Genomic DNA, 20,815 nt, shown 5'->3' on the forward strand with positions numbered 1-20,815 from the left:
TGCGCCGTCACCACCTAGGCTCACTCTCTCTCTCTCTCTATGCGTGAGGGTGAAGTTGGAGCTGATGAAAGGAGGGAGGCGTGAGGGAGGCGGGTTGAGGGAGGGGTTTGGGTAGTGTTTAGGTTAATTAGGTTTAAGGTTTAGGGTTAATTGGGCTGGACAGTTATTGGGCCAACTCAACTGGGTTAGCTCACCTTTCGAATTCTATATAAAACCCGTCTCAATAAACTTACGATAGCTTAGCGTAATTATCGACTCAACAATTAACCCGGTATAATTAGTAATATAGAATGTATAATAATTAATATATATTAATATCCGTTTAATTGATTATATAAAATACGGGGTATTACATTCCATATTGTCCATTCATATGCACAGGGATGACAGTAATAATGCACGCATCGAAATTATAACGGGCCGTAATTATGCATGCATCTAGTAATATTTAATTTAATTTTTTTTTTTTTAAAAACAAACAACGGTTATTCCTAAACAACCCGTTGTCTTTAGTTATAACAACGGTTTTGTATATTACAACCGTTGTTATAACTTTCCCACCAAAATTGAGTCACACTTTCCACAACGGGTTTTTATACTTAAAACCGTTGTTAATAGTTTTAACAACGGGTTCCTTAAGAAAACAAACCGTTGTTAAAACCTTTTACAACGGACGCTTTAACAACGTCCATTTTTTTATATAACAACGGTTTTTAACCGTTGTTATAGCCTGTATCTGTAGTAGTGCCAAGGAGGGGGTGGGTAATTAAACTCCCCCATTATGTTGGAATTGGAAACTCCAAGGGATTTCTAAACTCCACCATTTTACAAGAAAATGGGCAACCAAACAAGCTTTAGAAAACACAATTCATGGGATTATGAAATTCCCATGAATTAGCAAGGTAACCAAACGAGGTCTTAGACTACAGAATATAGACATTGAGAAAGAAGGCACGCTGGAAACTATTAAGAAAAAGCTAAGTTTGTAAGAAAATTTGAGAAAAATGAAAACGGTTCGGGTTTTAGTTAACTACATAGAGAAAATGTTGTCTTTTAGGTAAACTTCTGTATTATAAAGATTTTCATAAAAATATAAATTTCAATACCTTCCAATTTTATGACGATTAAGAAATTAAATGACCTGACACACAAAAATTGAGGTGTAAAAAAAAGCAAACTGTATGGTTTGAGTTTTAGTCTAAACAAAACCTTAAATATTTATACGAAGTTAATGAAAAATTAAACCGACTTTAGTGGAAAAAAATTGATGTGATAGTTACCTGCAATATCAGGTAAAAGAAGCTGTAAAATGATTGTAAAAATACTAATCCAATTTAATAAATATCAGGTAAAAGAAGTTGTAAAATGGTGGTAAAAATATTAATCCAATTTAATAACATTTCGTAGAAAATATAACTTTACAGTGCTAAAATTAGAAATAACAACTTTTATAATGTCACTAAAGGCTATTAACGCAAGTAGAGAGTAGATAGTAAAACATAACAAAAAGAAAAATATAAACTATTGACCAGGACGGGGGAATAATATATTGGATAAAATACATACTCCCTCTGTTTCAATCAATAGTTTATATTTACTTTATTTCTCCCTCACAAAATAAAATAAAGTAAACTATTTACTTGAATAGCGGAAGTATTTCATTGAGCAATGCCCATTTTAATGTAATCAAAATTCATATCCGATTTACAATGTAATTCAAATATCAATCCGACCAGGTAAATATTTATTTTAATGGAAATATTGAAAATGGTACGTAAGTCTAATAAAAATTACATTTTTTTGGAAATTTGATTTGGGCGGGTTCGGGGATAGAATGGATTTGGTTTGAGTTTTAATGTTGGATTCGGATATGTGTTTTAAATAATGACTCGGGTATGAGTTACCATAAGTTGATTTCTGGATCAGATTTATTATTTGATCGATTTTGTTAGTTTCAATTTGATTTTGGTCTTAATTGACATCATAGCTTAGCTAGGAAGGTGTTTGCAATAAAACATGTATGTTATCTTTAAGGTACATTGAAGGTCCAGAAAAAGGAACATACATCGGAGGTATTACCTCCAACTTTTTTGTTTTTGAGCATATATCTATATTTTTTGAGCTTATTTCCACAAACTTTATTTTTTTTGAATATATGTATGTTTTTTTTTGAGCTTGTTAAAATTTATAAGTTAGATTTTATTTTTTTTCCGTCAAAACTCAAATTTTACTAAACTTATATGTAATGTTTTTGAGTATTATTGCAATTTTTTAGAGTTTAATGTTTAAGTAAATAAACTCAAAAAATTTATATTAAAACTCACAAATTTTAAAACAAAACTCAAAAAAAATATTATAATGCTCAAAACTATGAATTAGTGGCAATACATCAGATGTATAATCCACTTACTGTCGTAACTACCTTCATACATCTTTTGAACCACCCTAAATTTGAAGGCATTGTGTCATGGAGAGAATTAATTAGCGCTTCCAACTGATAATGAGTACTTGCATGTACAAGTAATTTAAACAAAGGATGATATGTATTTAGACTACAAAACACTTTAAATCTCTTAGAAAAATACTTATATATCACGAAATACCAAATGTACATACAACAATACTAGAGTTCATAAAGAAACACTTGTAATTAAGATATTACATATTAAAAGATAGATGACTAATCACGTCCATGATTAGAATGAATTGCTTAATTCATACCTAACACAAATTAAATAAGATCCCTCATATCTCAATTTTGGGTAGTTTCCCGGTAACTATTACTCCGCTCGTTCCAATTTTTTTTTTTATCTTGAATTAAAATACCTCGAATAAAATTAAAATGGTAAAAAAAAAAAGCAATAGAGCTCTTGGTAATCTAGGACAAATGTGGTCCATCCTTTAAAGGCTTCTTAGACAATGGAAACAAACTCTCTACATAACCGAGACATGTATCAATGGTAATTCCGAGTTTCTTAAACATGCCGGTGGAAGGATTATAAAGCGAACAATAGTATGTCGCTTCCAGATTCTCATCATGTATTTGGATTATAAGTTTTACATGGTTTCGTGAACCGTAAACCCATATTGTACTGAATGTAGGAGTTAGCGGAATGGTAAACAAGTGTTCCCATGATAACGGAACTCTAGAGTCATCGTCAAACTTGATCGCAATCCATATGTCGACGATGTTCTCTCCGGCTTCAGAATTCTCTTTGCTAATGATCAATGCTATTGATTCCATGTAGAGCTGAATAGTCCAGTCAGTCCACCATCCGTTGTTAAAAGCAAGGCACGCATCCTTTGGCAACTCAAATATCTCGAAAACCTCGATGATAAAATTAAATGAAACAATCATGTCACGGTGTTTGTGGCCGCATTCAGAAAACACTTTTGTTGGCCAATAATAGACACCTTTAAGGAATGCATTCCTGAGGGAACTAGTCGTAGAGAAAATAGCCGGCGGCGCATTTATATTTTTCCAAGTGTTGGCGGTAACGGAATATACTCTGCAGTGCTTTTCATTTATTTTGTTACTCCCCGGGCCCCACCAACGGTTCACGCCCACAACTTTAAAATCATTAGACACAATATCAAACCCAAACCCAATAAGCTGCAAGGTAACACTAATAGCTCGACGAGGCAAATTCAGGTGATAATATTCAATCAACTTAAAATCTCGAGTGGCCGGATTCCAAAACCCGATTTCTTTGTTATCCCATTGAAGGCAAACAATACCATTCACTACTCCAATGCATCGAACATTATATCCATAGGGTTGTTCGGTCTCAGTAGGCATCTTACCGAGTAATCCATCGGATAAATCAACAACATGTTCCCATTGATAATCACAAACTAGTCGATAGTATTTTTCATGTATAATCCAAGATGATGGTATTCCGGCATCTATGCAAAACAGAGGGGGCTCATCTTTGCAGACGGAATATTGATGTCGATAGTGCAACTTGATGAAGCTTAAGCTATCGATGAGGGAGCACCATGATTTGCATGTGCATCACAGTTGTAGCAACTGTCGTACGGTAAGCCTTGACAATATTTCCACCAAAAGATCGTCACTAAGAATGTAGTTACTTTCCATGGCCTCTACAAACCTCCCAAAAAAAAAGATTAGTCGAAAATTTACTTCGGAATTTCTTCTTCTGAGTCGATATATACAAGGACATTACAAAACAAATCACCATCATGCCATTATTAAGTCGAACATTTACTTCGGATTTTCTTCTTACGGTGGAGGTTAATTATGTATTCCCCATATTAGTAGATAAAACAAAAATTAAAGTGCGTAGAGAATCTCAAATGCTAATCATGTGGGTTTTACTTGACCTGTTCCAAACTTGTAACGGATACCGACTGTCACAAATTAGAATTTGTGGTTCTCCAGTACCTCCTATGAATACTCCACCAGTATAAAATATTCTTAATGTTATTTGAGTACGATTAAATGTGATTTTTTTAATTAAACCGGGTCAAAAACCATGTACCCGGTTTTCATTTTCGCCAACCCGAACCCGATACAATATTTAAAAAATCGTAACATATATACGAATATTCGCATAATTAACTGTATACCGTATCATTTCTGTTTATTAAAATCATATCATATATTTTTGCCCAGTCCGTATCGGATCCGTTTATTAAAATCGTATCATATATTTTTGCTTAGTCATAGAAACCTTTATTAAAATTGTCACGTTAGCCACTACCTTACCTCAACCAGTTGGCTGTACTTAGGCCCTAGTTCTACGAACTGAATGTACAGGCTCAAAGCCTCCTTGAAAATGTGTACGTAAAATTTTAAGTGTCTGTAACTCCAGACTATGAGTTAAAGAAAAATTATTACTCCCTCCTATTCACTATGATCTTCCACATTAATTTTTGGAGAGTTTTTAAGGGAAAGGAGATTTGTGGTGGAAAATGGAGGAAAATGAAAATAAGAGAGAAAATGTGGGGTCACAAGTCATAAAAACCACAAATAATAGACTAATAAGAAAAGTGGAAGAATTTAGTGAATTTGCCATTTTCGGAATTGTGGAACATCTTAGTGAATAGGAGGGAGTATATTTTTTCCAAATTGAAGATCGCATAAAGATGATTTATTTGCCAAAAGAAAAAAAAAACGATTTCCGAACTCATAGCTAAGAGTTATGACTAATTAAAGGTTTCTTTTTCGGGAAAAAAGACTAACATCGAGATAATCAAATGGTGATGAAAAGATGTTTCTAACGTCTCAATCACCTACTCTTATGCCATACACAAATTCTGATTTGTGACGGCCGATATCCGTCACAAGCTTATGACGGGTCAAATAAATTCCACATGGAAGGGCAAAAACTAGTCATTTGTGATTCCCTATGCATTCTACTTTTTATTTTATCTACCCATGTGCATGACCTGTCACAAGTGAGACCTATTGGTCATCATAATACCAACTGTGAGACACTGAGATGTCGTAATAACAACTAAAAATTGTGCAAACTGAAAAAAGAATGGAAAAAAGAGAGCAATTACAAACCTAAAAGAGGCTAGCGGGCAGAATATAATACTAACAAACAAACATTATTTTCAGCTCCCCATTTAACCCTTTATGGGCAGTAGTTTTGAGACAGAAATGTGAAATAGTAGTAGCTCATCCTATTCTTGGCAGTGCATCCTATATTTGTGGATCTTTAAAGTTTACTTTTTCTTTGATGTCTTTAGCATTACCCTAAAATTGATAGAAGTCAAAATATTTTAGCTGATTTTTTTTTATTATTATTTTCAAATAAACACCCTATATCAAGGGTGAGAATCGAACTCCTTACTTCATGGTTGGGGGTAAGAGAACTCTTAACACTTGAACTTACTCTTGTTCTTAAATCTTTTAGGTTTATACCTGAATATGAGTGACAAGTCTTCACATTTATTATTCAAGGTTTTTTATTCAAGTTCATCTACTCCGTATTATTTATTTATTTGGTATACTGACTAATGTCTATTACAACTTTTAAATGCAATATTCATACTCATTTTGATTATTAGATTGTTAATGTTATCATGTTGTAATATGCCTAAGAGTAAACTCGAGCCGAGTTACTCCCAATTGACTATGCCTGTCACTAGTTGTCAGTCATTTTTTACGACTGTGAGGTGGATGATGGTTATTGGTTACTATTTTCTTGGGTTACATTGAGTGAGCTAGCGAGTGCCTTTGTTGTAGCGCACTCTCTTAGTTAATAAACTCATGTCTAGACTTCTATTTCATTTTAGTTGTAGGGGTTTATTTCCCGTAAACCTTGTTGTTTCATTTGACTACCTAGTTTTTATTTAGTAGTTACTGCGCTTTCAGGGTATTTCCGCTATCTTGAACTTAATTTATTTTCTTGTCTAAGCATGATAGTTACACTTATTATGTACATTTTCAATGTTGAGATTCATATAAATTCCCTACTCTATCCTCATAACTTAATCAAAGACGAATCAACTCATTATATTTGCTAACCATAACAACATGCATGTGATTCTTGTTATATTTTCCGAATTTGTGAATAGCTCATGCAGTGAAATAATTTATTTGATTAGATGTTTGCCCTCCTATTGGAAATTTCATTTTCCATCAACAAACTTTGCGAACCAAGCGTGTGGCTAAGCCACTCATGCGTAAGTTCACAAAAACAACGTGGACTTAACTGAAAAATCCAAATGTAAAATAACTATTTCAAACCGATTGCTAATTGTACATAGATGCTCACTTAGGTATTAGATTCATAAAATTATTTATTTTCAATCTTATATAATCTAAACTATAAACATAAATATCTATTTTATCTATGTGTATTTTTTAATATTAGCAACTTGTCAAATGCAGTCAAGTCGTGCAACGGCGCGCGGTAAAGTCTTATTATGTCAGTTATATATGGTCGTCCGAAAATTGTATGGTCAATCCCTGCAGTAATCGTAAACCTGGAAGATACATCACAATGCACGGGCTATGGCCCGCTGACGTTGATAAAAAATCTATTGTTGGTTGTCGTAGTGGTGCTCCTTGGAAGAAATTAGACAAGGTATGTTTGTTATATACATAAATTTTTCATTTGAATGAACATCTGATCAGCACCTTCTGCTATGACTTGATGTGAGATTAACATCAATTTATAGAAAAGTAGAGGGAAATTGAAGGGAAACCAAGTTGGTCAATATTAGGACAATACTACTCTGTAGTAAATTACATTTTGAAAAAAGAAAAAAAAAGGAAAATAATTATTTTTGACTTCAAGCAAACAAAGTACTGTAGAAAAAAAAAACAATCTGAAGTCGTCTACCTCTTTGATCGCCACGTAGCATCGTCATGAGAAAGACTTTGTATTAAAATATTATATTATATTATATTATATTATATTATATTATATTATATTATATTATATTATATTATATTATATTATATTATTTATTAATTATTAATTATTAATTATTAATTATTAATTATTAATTATTAATTAATTAGAAAAATCATTTTAAAACGATCCATGGTAAAAATTTACCGACTATTGATTAAATTTAGTGAGTGATAATGATTAATCTACGGCCAACGACGATATGAATATAACGGATTTAATGAACGTTTGAACGACGAAATAAAAGATTGGCACGCAAGGTTTTGGTGACGCGGAAAACCCGATGTGGGAACAACCGCGGGGGAGTCAGAATCCCACCAATTTGGCACTATAATCGAGATGGAAATATCAAGAGACGGGAATACAAAGATTCAGTTTGATGCTATAGTATTGTTATATGAACGGTGTAGGAGTCGGAGTGTGAAATGAGATGATCTTTCTTCTATCTTCCTTTGGCCTTTTATATCTGCTGCTGCTTAGGGTTAGGACTTCGTAACGCCCCCTACTTCTACTCCTGGAATCTTGCGGCTGTCCATTAGCACAATTGTTTTTTTTTTTGAAACCCTTTGCTTGTGGTGGACAGTTTTTCCAAATGGCTCTGTTTCTGCGGGAGAAGATTTCTTCCCTCGAGGCTGAAAAGGCGGGCCTTCTAGAGCATGCGAGTGCGGCCAAGGAGAAAAGCTTAAGATCCAGGCCGAGCTAGATGCGGCCCAGAGTCTGTTGTTGGAAGAAGCTGCTCAGAAGCAGAATCTTCAAAGCAGCCTTTCTAATGCTGAAGGTCGTATTTCTAGTGCTGAGAGTCGTGCTGCTGACGCTGAGAGATGTGCTGCTGATGCCAATAGACGTGCTGCTGAAGTTAAGACCCATCTTTCACAGGCTCTGGATGATAAAGTTAATTGGCTTCTAAGGTGCAGGTGCTGAAGGAGAAGAATGCTAAACTGGGGAGCTCTTTGATGAATGCCCTTGCCTATGCTGCTCTGTAAACCAAGATTGAGTGCATAAAAGCGTTCCAAAGCGGGGAGCATCTGGCTTGGGACCTGGAGGCAGAAGAGGAGAAACTTGCTGCTCCCAAGGGTTTGAATATGGATCTGCGGTCAGGTCTGAAGGGGGAAGATATTGTTCTTGCTGACGCTCCAGGTGCTGAGGAAGAGGCGACTTCCGCTGCTCCTGCTACTCAAGCAGTTGCTTCTGGGGATGTGAATTATATTGGTCTGGAGTAGTAACTTCCTGCAGCTGAAACTTTGTTTTTCTTAGTTAGTTAGTACTTTGCCCTGTGTGGCGGAGCGTGTAGGTTTTGGCAAACAGTTTGGTACATTTTGGTCTGGTGCAGGGGACCAGGCGTATTTTGCTATTTTGGTGAATTTTCTAGGCATAATGCCTGCAGTACTTTATTTTTAGGTATACTTTGTGTCGTACCGTTTCTTGTGTACTTTTGATTCGTGCATGCACTTTTTACGCTATATGTTTGGCCATCGCTGTTTGATTGTTGGCTATGGGATCTAGTTCGCCCACTCGTTCAGAGAAGCCAAGCTTGCGTGGGTGCTAATGCAGCGTGGAAGACTGGTTGTCCCGGTTGTACGTGCTTAGCCACGAACACACGCCTTCTGTAGTAATTCAAATATCAATCCAAAATAACTTTGACCAGATAAATATTTATTTTAATGAAAATATTGAAAATGGTAAGTCTAATAAAAATTAGATTTATTTGGAAATTTGATTGGGGCGGGTTTGGGGATAAAATGGATTTGGTTTGAGTATTAATGCTGGATTTGGATATGTGTTTTAAATAATGAATCGGGTATGAGTTAGCATAAGTTGATTTCTGGATCAGATTTATTTTTTGATCGATTTAGTTAGTTTCAATTTGATTCTGATCTTAATTGACATCATAGCTTCGCTAGGAAGGTGTTTGCAATAAAACATGCACATTATCTTTAAGGTACATTGAAGGTCGTAACTACCTTCATACACCTTCTCAACCACCCTGAATTTGAAGGCATTGTGCCATGGACAGAATTAGCGCTTCCAATTGATAATGAGTACTTGCTTGTACAAGTAATTTAAACAAAGGATGATATGGAAGGATTATAAAGCGAACAATAGTATGTCGCTTCAAGATTCTCATCATGTATCTGGATTATAAGTTTTACATGGTTTCGTGAACCGTAAACCCATATTGTACTGAATGTAGGAGTTAGCGGAAAGGTAAACAAGTGTTCCCATGATAACGGGACTCTAGAGTCATCGTCAAACTTGGTCGCAATCCATATGTCGACGATGTTCTCTCCGGCTTCAGAATTCTCTTTGCTAATGATCAATGCTATTGATTCCATGTAGAGCTGAATAGTCCAGTCAGTCCACCATCCGTTGTTAAAAGCAAGGCACGCATCCTTTGGCAACTCAAATATCTCGAAAACCTCGATGATAAAATTAAATGAAACAATCATGTCACGGTGTTTGTGGCCGCATTCAGAAAACACTTTTGTTGGCCAATAACAGACACCTTTGAGGAATGCATTCCTGCGGGAACTAGTCGTAGAGAAAATAGCCGGCGGCGCATTTATTTTTTTCCAAGTGTTGGCGGTAACGGAGTATACTTTGCAGTGCTTTTCATTTATTTTGTTACTCCCCGGGCCCCACCAACGGTTCACGCCCACAACTTTAAAATCATTAGACACAATATCAAACCCAAATCCAATAAGCTGCAAGGTAACACTAATAGCTCGACGAGGCAAATTCAGGTGATAATATTCAATCAACTTGAAATCTCGAGTGGCCGGATTCCAAAACCCGATTTCTTTGTTACCCCATTGAAGGCAAACAATGCCATTCACTACTCCAATGCATCGAACATTATATCCATAGGGTTGTTCGGTCTCAATAGGCGTCTTACCGAGTAATCCATCAGATAAATCAACAAAATGTTCCCATTGATAATCACAAACTAGTCGATAGTATTTTTCATGTATAATTCAAGATGATGGTATTCCGGCATCTACGCAAAAGAGAGGGGGCTCATCTTTGCAGACGGAATATTGATGTCGATAGTGCAACTTGATGAAGTTTAAGCTATCGATGAGGGAGCACCATGATTTGCATGTGCATCGCAGTTGTAGCAACTGTCGTACGGTAAGCCTTGACAATATTTCCACCAAAAGATCGTCACTAAGAATGCAGTTACTTTCCATGGCCTCTACAAACCTCCCAAAAAAAAAAAAGATTAGTCGAAAATTTACTTCGGAATTTCTTCTTCTAAGTCGATACATACAAGGACATTACAAAACAAATCACGATTATGCCATTATTAAGTCGAACATTTACTTCGGATTTTCTTCTTACAGTGGAGTAATTTTAAAATTTTGAGGCCTTGGGTATTTGAAATTTATTATGAAGATTAGAAATATAATTACCCATAAACATTGCATAACTATAATACATTTAGTATAAACGAATCAAATTGTTCTCTACTTTTCCATTTAGCTCTTTGTAAAAAAATTGAAAGTTAAAAAATTAACATTGAGGAATGTAAATGAATTATCGATATTAAAATATTCGTAGCAAGTGTCTTTATTTCTGTAAATCGACAATTTCCATTTTAAATAAATCATTTGCATGAAAATAACAAAGACAAAGTTAATGAATCCATATTTTTAGATTTAAACGGAAAAAAAAATTGTAATTTGAGATGAAAATTTTAAGAAGCTAAGTCAAAAATAATAATCAAGAGTTGCCGTAACTATTTACTAATAAGTAGTTGCGTCAAACTAAGTTTATTCTTTTACGAACGAAATTTCGGCAGTCACGTCACTGACTCACTACTTGAGGAAGAAGTGATGAGAGCATCTCCAATGGTCAGCTACAACGTAGTGTAACTTGATTTGCCACATCGACTTTTTAAGCTACATCGCTCTTCAGCTACATATCCGTCCAATGATAAACTACAACACTGTGTAGCTTACACGGGCCAACAGTATTGCTTTTAACCAATGAAAAAAAATTATTTTTATTTTTAAAATATCAAGCTACATGGCTTAAAAGCCACACCAATTTTTTCAATCTTCAATGATAAGCTACAAGCTCCTTATCTTGCAAATATTGCAAGCAGTGTTGGAACTATGCCCCAGAGCAATCGTTATGAAACGTTTTGAACGAATTTCATACAGTATAATTATTAATGGAGATTAATAATTAGATGACATTTTCTTATTATCTTATTTAAAGTATTAATACGATGATAAGTCCTTCATTAAACTGGTATACTTGACATCATAATGGAGATTATGATAATGAGAGTCGAGTATTATAAAGTTTAGTGTAAAAGTATTCTTGGTCGTTGGATCATCAGAATGGGACTATGATAATCCGGATAGACCAATATATTGATAACGGTACTCATATGAAGAGTATTAATGGATCTCATTCATTAAGTTATAATATAGATAATGCATATGGAGATATGATTATTGAACGTGGCAACAAAGTGAGATTTCTCAAATGGTTATTATTACCTATGCCTTTGTCAATGTGGAAATTCTCTTAAGGAGTAGTTGTATATTTTATCCTTTGACCTGAGATCATCATTGTAGTTAATAGACTACTTATTGTACTTAGATACCGGACACCTAGTGTGTAAAAATGCTAGTTGAATGGTCATTGGGTATAATTAAGTACCTATGTAATTAGTGGTGAGTCAAGACGGAATCCGTCAGCTCAAGGTAATGAGTTTGAACTCTATGTTGTCATTAATCTTATTGGTCATATAAAAAACCTTGGCCAGGGTAGACGAATGATTTAAGAAAGGAGTTTCTTAAAGTCATTTCCAACCAATAATGATAGGCAAGTAACATAGTGGTCGTCTAGTGGGGTTTGACAGTCAAACCATACCCTAGGACGATCCGGAGTTGGAACGACGGAGGGAAATAAATACGGTAGCCTTTACCAGGTTCGAGTACAGTGAAGTACAGTGAATATTGGTATTCACGTTATCCGGCCGTCGGGGAGTGTTGTTAGACGCCAACCTCGATTAATAGTTAATGAGATTAATTATTACCGGTTTAGCGATGAACCTATGTGGTCACACACTTACGGTGTGATATTTAACGTTTACGGTTATTTAATTTATTATGAGATAATAAAGTTAAATAATCTCGACGACATATTTTTATATTGTCCGCTAACACGGAAATATAGTTAATATCGGAATAACGTTTGTATGAGAGACGGATCGCAATGGCCTTAATGACCCACGTGTCTTTTAAGATAATGATGATGAGTCATTATGGGATAATGCTAATCATCAAAGGCTACGTGCATGCATATGTCATTTGTGTCCTTAGCCAATTAAAAGGTGACTAATACAACCTTTGCTTGGGCACTAAGTTACTCATTTGCCTATAAATAGGCATGGGTCGTGATTATTAAAAAAAAAACAACAAACCAAGTTTCTAAAAATGGTCTCTCATAAACGTGAGAAAAGTGTCTTTTCTCTATATCCGAGGTCGTCTCAAGGGTTGAGAACGTTAGTCTATCTACCGGTGTGGATACACTAGAGACTCCGTATTTTCGGGGTTAGACCAATTTATTGTCTACACATAAAGTATGTGTCCCTTTACCCAGTTTTACAAGTTTTTTAAATGCAATAGGTCTCAGGAGGACCGCGTTTCTGTCTTCCGCTGCTACATGTGATGTACCGCGGTCCCTTCAATTGGTATCAGAGCCAATTTTGCATTTACATTTTGTAAATTTGGGTCTCGGGAGAACTATTCTCGCAATTCGTTGAGTAACGAATCTATTACATGCATGCGTAAATAGTTTTGGTCTATTATGTGGATATAAAAGGCATTTCCACTTTAGTGCTAATCATTGTTTCAAGCATTGCATTTTGATCATTTATTAATAATATAATGTCATTGTAATGTTTGAGTAACATATGAGTGTGTAAGCTGTTTTAATACTTATGGTTGCTATTTAGCATGCAAAGTATATGCTAACAGGAGCCGACTCTTGTATGGGATATAAGGGCCAGTCTTATCAGTTGGGTTATATTAGATATAGCCAAGTGTGTTATTAAAATTGTTTGAATGACATTAAAACTTGACCACTTAAAGATTATTGAGTTTTTAATTGATAGAATATGAGATATTTTGTCAAAGGTTGCCACTCAGGTAGGCAATAAAATTATTTTATTTTCGTTTACAAGAAGCGACCTGACAACCAGGGGGCTTGTAGTTCGGAGATATAATAATATTGTCTATTGTATATGATACGGGGGTGAAGAAAAGTTAAATAATCTTGTACTTTTAGTCTGGACAACCCAGAGGGTATGACATTTATTAATTTTCTGTCACTAGAGTGGATAAACTCAACTACACTGATAGGTACGGCCTGACAACCAGGGGACTATGTAGTGTAGAGCCTGAAATGATTTTATAAGATAAAATCAGATGAATTTTAATTATGATGAGAAGCGACCTGACAACCAGGGGGCTCATGCATGTTTTAAAATTCTTATATATCATTATGAGGAAGTCCATATCATGATGATGTATGATTATGTTCTTATTGGATTGTTTTCTTTCCGATTAATATTTCTCAAAGGAGGCTAGTGGGAGTACAGTCATTTTCTTAGTGCTATATGTGGCTGACATATTGCAATAGGAAATGATGTGTTAACCATGCAAGAGACAAAGATTTGGCTATCTGAACAGTTCTCCATAAAGGATATGGGAGAAGCGGCTTATATTCTTGGAATGAGAATCTATGGAGATAGATTCAGGAAGCTGCTATGGCTCTCCCAATCTTTGTACACTGTCATGTTGTACAAGGTCTGATGAGACTTACCTGCTAGGAGTAGCAAGTAGGCATTAGACAGTCCGGGTGAGGAACATTAGAAAGTGGTGAAAACCATCCTTGAGTACTTGAGAAGGACTAAAGACCAATACCTCATTTTTGGAGATTGTAAGCTAAAAGTGTTTAGCGGTACTGATGCAAGTTTTGCATTGGATAAAGATGATAGCAAGTCTATCTCTGGTTATGCTTTCACCTTAAATGGTGAGCAGTGAGTTGGAAGAATTCCATAAAAGCTAAAGTAGCTGACTCAGTAACCGACAGAGAGTACTTAGCCGTATGTGATGCTGTTAAGGAAACTGTTTGGATAAGAATGTTCTTAATTGAACTTGGTGGTGTTCCTTCAGTGGAGGAAGGTGTTCCTCTATTGTGTGTCAATAAGGAGTTATTGCACAGGCTAAAGAGCCAAGGGTCTACCAACGATCTAAACATGTTCTTCGGAAACTTCACCTGATGAGAGAAATGTTCGAACATGGAGATGTTCAAATTCATCAGGTGTAAGGGAAAGAAACGATGTAGATCCTTTCACTAAGGCGCTTTGATCAAAGGAGTTTGACAAGCACGAGTGGAATATTGGATAAAGGTTCATGACCGATTGCCTCTAGGTCAAGTGGGAGATTGTTGGAACTATGCCCCAGAGCAATCGTTATGAAACGTTTTGAACGAATTTCATACAGTATAATTATTAATGGAGATTAATAATTAGATGGCATTTTCTTATTATCTTATTTAAAGTATTAATACGATGATAAGTCCTTCATTAAACTGGTATACTTGACATCATAATGGAGATTATGATAATGAGAGTCGAGTATTATAAAGTTTAGTGTAAAAGTGTTCTTGGTCGTTGGATCATCAGAATGGGACTATGATAATCCGGATAGACCAATATATTGATAACGGTACTCATATGAAGAGTATTAATGGATCTCATTCATTAAGTTATAATATAGATAATGCATATGGAGATATGATTATTGAACGTGGCCAACAGTGAGATTTCTCAAATGGTTATTATTACCTATGCACTGTCAATGTGGAAATTCTCTTAAGGAGTAGTTGTATATTTTATCCTTTGACCTGAGATCATCATTGTAGTTAATAGACTACTTATTGTACTTAGATACCGGACACCTAGTGTGTAAAAATGCTAGTTGAATGGTCATTGGGTATAATTAAGTACCTATGTAATTAGTGGTGAGTCAAGACGGAATCCGTCAGCTCAAGGTAATGAGTTTGAACTCTATGTTGTCATTAATCTTATTGGTCATATAAAAACCTTGGCCAGGGTAGACGAATGATTTAAGAAAGGAGTTTCTTAAAGTCATTTCCAACCAATAATGATAGGCATGTAACATAGTGGTCGTCTAGTGGGGTTTGACAGTCAAACCATACCCTAGGACGATCCGGAGTTGGAACGACGGAGGGAAATAAATACGGTATCCTTTACCAGGTTCGAGTACAGTGAAGTACAGTGAATATTGGTATTCACGTTATCCGGCCGTCGGGGAGTGTTGTTAGACGCCAACCTCGATTAATAGTTAATGAGATTAATTATTACCGGTTTAGCGATGAACCTATGTGGTCACACACTTACGGTGTGATATTTAACGTTTACGGTTATTTAATTTATTATGAGATAATAAAGTTAAATAATCTCGACGACATATTTTTATATTGTCCGCTAACACGGAAATATAGTTAATATCGGAATAACGTTTGTATGAGAGACGGATCGCAATGGCCTTAATGACCTACGTATCTTTTAAGATAATGATGATGAGTCATTATGGGATAATACTAATCATCAAAGGCTACGTGCATGCATATGTCATTTGTGTCCTTAGCCAATTAAAAGGTGACTAATACAACCTTTGCTTGGGCACTAAGTTACTCATTTGCCTATAAATAGGCATGGGTCGTGATTATTAAAAAAAAAACAACAAACCAAGTTTCTAAAAATGGTCTCTCATAAACGTGAGAAAAGTGTCTTTTCTCTATATCCGAGGTCGTCTCAAGGGTTGAGAACGTTAGTCTATCTACCGGTGTGGATACACTAGAGACTCCGTATTTTCGGGGTTAGACCAATTTATTGTCTACACATAAAGTATGTGTCCCTTTACCCAGTTTTACAAGTTTTTTAAATGCAATAGGTCTCAGGAGGACCGCGTTTCTGTCTTCCGCTGCTACATGTGATGTACCGCGGTCCCTTCAAGCAGGTCCTTTAGATAAACCATTGGAGATGCTCCATAGTCCTAATTATTTCATATACTATTAAGGATTAATGAACACAAGTCAAATTAACGATCATTGAAAACAAATACTCCGTAATATTTAATTATAAAAAAAAAAAAGTAAATACTTCGTAGTATTTAATCTTTAATTAAAAAAAGAACCAAAAAAGAAGCAAACTCGACAACACCTTCGTAAGAGAGGATTAATTCGTGCGGCGGTAGTGACGGTGAGTCCGGTGTCTGCAGACTGTTGTTTGGAGGTTATTGTCAGGCTGGTCGAATTTTAAATGTTATTAGGTGAGACCAGTTGAATGTGATAAGTGAGATTTGATTAAACGTGATTTGGTTAAATGTACCAGGTTTTCATTTTTGCTGACTCGAACCAGATATAGTACTTAAAAAACCATAACATATATACGGAAATTCGCATAATTAACTGTATACCGTATCATATCCGTTTATTAAAATCATATCATATATTTTTGCTCAAACCGTATCGTATCCGTTTATTAAAATCGTATCATATATTTTTGTTTAGTCCTAAAAACCTTTATTAAAATCGTCACATTAGCCACTACCTTACCTCAACCAGTCGGTTGTACTTAGGCCCTAGTTCTACGAACTGAATGTAGAGGCTCAAAGCCTCATTGAAAATGTGCACATTTGTTATAAAAATTTTAAGTGTCTGTAACTCCAGACTACGAGTTAAAGAAAAGTTATTATATTTTTTCCAAATTGAAGATCGCATAAAGATGATTTATTTGCCAAAAGAAAAAAAAAACGATTTCCGAACTCATAGCTAAGAGTTATGACTAATTAAAGGTTTCTTTTCGGAAAAAAAGGTACCATCGAGATCATCAAATGGTGATGAAAAGGTGTTTGTGACGTAAATCACCTACTCTTATGTCATGCACAAATTTTGATTTGTGATGGTCGATATCCGTCACAAGCTTATGACGGGTCAAATAAATTCCACATGGAAGGGCAAAAACAAGTCATTTGTGATTCCCTATACATTATACTTTTTATTTTATCTACCCATGTGGGTGATACATGACCAGTCACAAGTGAGACCTATTGGTCATCATAATACCAACTGTGAGACACTGAGATGTCGTAATAACAACTAAAAATTGTGCAAACTGAAAAAAGAATGGAAAAAAGAGAGCAATTACAAACCTAAAAGAGGCTAGCTGGCAGAATATAATACTAACAAACAAACATTATTTTCAGCTCCCCATTTAACCCTTTATGGGCAGTAGTTTTGAGACAGAAATGTGAAATAGTAGTAGCTCATCCTATTCTTGGCAGTGCATCCTATTTTTGTGGATCTTTAAAGCTTACATTTTCTTTGATGTCTTTAACATGACCCTAAAATTGATAGAAGCCAAAATATATTAGCTGATTCTTTTTTTTTTTCAAATAAACGTACTATATCGCGGGTGAGAATCGAACTCCCTACTTCATGGTTGGGGGTAAGAGAGCTCTTAACACTTGAACTTACTCTTGTTCTTAAATCTTTTAGGTTTATACCTGAATATGAGTGACAAGTCTTCACATTTATTATTCAAGGATTCTTATTCAAGTTCATCTACTCCGTATTGTTTATTTATTTGGTATACTGATTAATCTCTCTTTAATCCTAAATTAATAAATTACAATTCGCGAGTCATGTCTATTACAACTTTTAAAGGTAGTATTCATACTCATTTTTATTATTACTTTGTTAATGTTATCGTGTTGTAATATGGCTAAGAGGACACTCGAGCCGAGTTACTCCTAATTGACTGTGGCTATCAATCATTTCTTACGACTGACAGGTGCATGATGGTTATTGGTTACCTTTTACTTGGGTAACATTGAGTGAGTTAGCACTCTCTTAGTTGAAGCACACTCTCTTAGTTAATAAACTCATGTCTAGACTTCTATTTCATTTTAGTTGTAGGGGTATTTATTCCCCGTAAACCCTATACTCTAATTTGAGAGTCTTTTACTAAAACGACCATTATACAGAAAATATTTTCTAAAATAACTATGTAGTAAAACTTTTTCCCAAACTGACCATTCTTTTGAATAAGCCATTTAACTTGAAGAAAATCAAATATATTCTCTCCCCTCAAATTTGATTTCCGTCTCCACCATTGATTTCTCTTTATTATTCTTGATGTCCTTATAGAGTTATAGAACACCATTGCACAAGGCTTCATCCTCTCGAATTAGTTACTAAAACGGCTTAAATTAGCAATCTTAAGATTAGATCTTTTATTTGGCTGGTTGAAATAGCGAAAAGCAAACAAAAAACTATCAACCACTGTCCACAATCATCCTAAACAAACGTTCAAACTGCATATATTTACTCTGACATAAATTGCTTAATTTTTTTTATTAAGGTTGTTAAATAGGTTCATTCCTACCCAAATTATACACGAACGACTAATCGACTGTATAACTATATGTTAGCCTTGCTTTGAAAATGATTAATTAAGTATCTTTATAGAATTTTGTATTCAGTAGACAATAAATGATAAACTTTGATTATGCAAGATAAAAAAACAATGTTAAGAATCATAACATTCTGATTGACGAAATGAGCTAAAGTCTTTGGGCGCATTAATTCATTCATAATAGAATTTTGTACTCCAGGGAGGAAGCAAATTTAAGCAAAAAGAAAATGCCTTTTTTAATTTTTTTTTTTTTTTGAAACCCAACGGGGTAATATTATACCTTAATCAATAAACCGATTCACTGCCTCAGGCAGCTTACCAATCGAAACAGTTTTACCTACCACACTCGGTAAAACATGCGCAAGAGCATGTGCTACCTTATTATTCTTTCTACTTGTATGCGACCATCTAATTGAAGAAAACGAAGAATACAAAGTACGAATATCATCTAAAACTAAAAAGAATAAGCTCCATCCCGTCTTGTGCGCCTTGAGAGCATCGATCAGCTGCGAACAATCACTTTCCACCACCAAATTTTCGTGCCCCGCCTTCACCGCTTCCTCCATTCCATCGAGAACAGCTGCCGCCTCTGCCACCCTTGGTTCCCACACCTCCTTCCTATGCCTTGCCAAGCCCCACAACACCCTACCCATATTGTCCCTACACACCGCTCCAACACCCACGCCGATGCCTTCCTTCACCCCCGCATCAACATTTAGTTTAACCCATCCTGAGCTTGGAGCACGCCATCCCTCATCCACCCCTTGCACTCGCCTATTTCCTCCCTCCTCCGCCTCCTTCTTGCTTGCCTCATACCCACTGTTAATCTCCTCCATGACATCCCTTACCCTTTTGATCACCCTCTCCACCTCGACACTCCCTCCTTCAAAAACCACCCTATTGCGCACTTCCCATATGGCCCAGCAAGCCACCATCATCCTCTCATAATCCACCTCTTCCACATCCCTCCACCACCCTTCCACCCATTCCCGTACCTCGCCATACTGTCCCACGCTCTCACCATCATTCTCCAGCTCCATATTAAGCCATTCCCAAACCTTTCCAGCTACCATGCAATCACGAAACAAGTGTATACATGACTCGACTTGACAACGACACAACGGACACATGACATCCTCAGTATTGACACGAACCGACACATTTACCTTTGTTGCTAACGCATTGTTGCACAATTGCCAAAATAAGAGTTTAATCCGAGGCCAAACCCGCGTCTTCCACAGTTTGTTCCAAATCCATTTCTCACATGCCCAGCTCGACGTTTCCTCCATACTCAAGTCGACCCCATCAAGTAACCCGTACGCCGATTTCACACTATAATTTCCATCACGATCACAGCTCCAGTACCATGTATCAGCTTGAGGTGTGTTGCTTAGCCTGATATTGCGGACCCGCTCCTGCTTAAAAGGCATCAAAACCGTGTTCAACTACTGTTCATCCCAGGCCCGTCCCTCATCCGTCATCAACTCAGCCACTCTCATCATAGCATTTCCTCCCACACACGGTGACACCACCTTTCCTGTTTGTGTGGTTGGAATCCAAGCATCACGCCAGACATAGGTATCACGCCCGTCACCTATTCATCGCCTCAGCCTCTTCAAGAGCACTTCCCTCGCCCTAATTATCCCATGCCAAGTGTAGCTAGGGTTGCCACTTAACTCTGCTTCGAGAAACGATTTCCCATGATAGTATTTGCTCTGCATCAACCGTGCCCATAGGCAATTTTGTGACGTAAGCAACCTCCATGCTTGTTTCCCTAAAAGAGATTGATTCATCTTATGGAAATCTCTGAACCCCAACCTGTAGATACCTCATTTATGCACCTTCCGCAAACCACCCGGTGATGATTGGGCCGCATGTTTGGTACGCGGAACGATTTGTG

The 20,815-nt window shown here is 36.0% G+C and overlaps 2 protein-coding genes across 2 annotated transcripts; both read right to left on the reverse strand.

Annotated features, from left to right (window-relative positions):
* Nucleotides 1-2,870: 2,870 nt before the first annotated feature.
* Nucleotides 2,871-5,594, reverse strand: LOC141628879 (F-box protein At4g22390-like). The gene is made up of 2 exons (XM_074441966.1): nt 5,534-5,594; nt 2,871-4,104 (listed from the first exon to the last, which is right to left on the reverse strand). The coding sequence occupies exon 2, from the start codon at nt 3,797-3,799 to the stop codon at nt 2,879-2,881; it is 921 nt and encodes a 306-aa protein (XP_074298067.1). The 5' UTR covers nt 3,800-4,104; nt 5,534-5,594; the 3' UTR covers nt 2,871-2,878.
* A 3,857-nt stretch (nt 5,595-9,451) lies between these two features.
* LOC141637453 (putative F-box protein At3g21130) lies at nt 9,452-10,579 on the reverse strand. Its single transcript, XM_074446932.1, has 2 exons — nt 10,520-10,579; nt 9,452-10,279 (listed from the first exon to the last, which is right to left on the reverse strand). The coding sequence occupies exons 1-2, from the start codon at nt 10,577-10,579 to the stop codon at nt 9,452-9,454; spliced, it is 888 nt and encodes a 295-aa protein (XP_074303033.1).
* Between the last annotated feature and the right edge of the window lie 10,236 nt (nt 10,580-20,815).

The sequence above is a fragment of the Silene latifolia genome, chromosome 2 (genome assembly GCF_048544455.1).
Source record: "Silene latifolia isolate original U9 population chromosome 2, ASM4854445v1, whole genome shotgun sequence".
NCBI lineage: Eukaryota > Viridiplantae > Streptophyta > Magnoliopsida > Caryophyllales > Caryophyllaceae > Silene > Silene latifolia.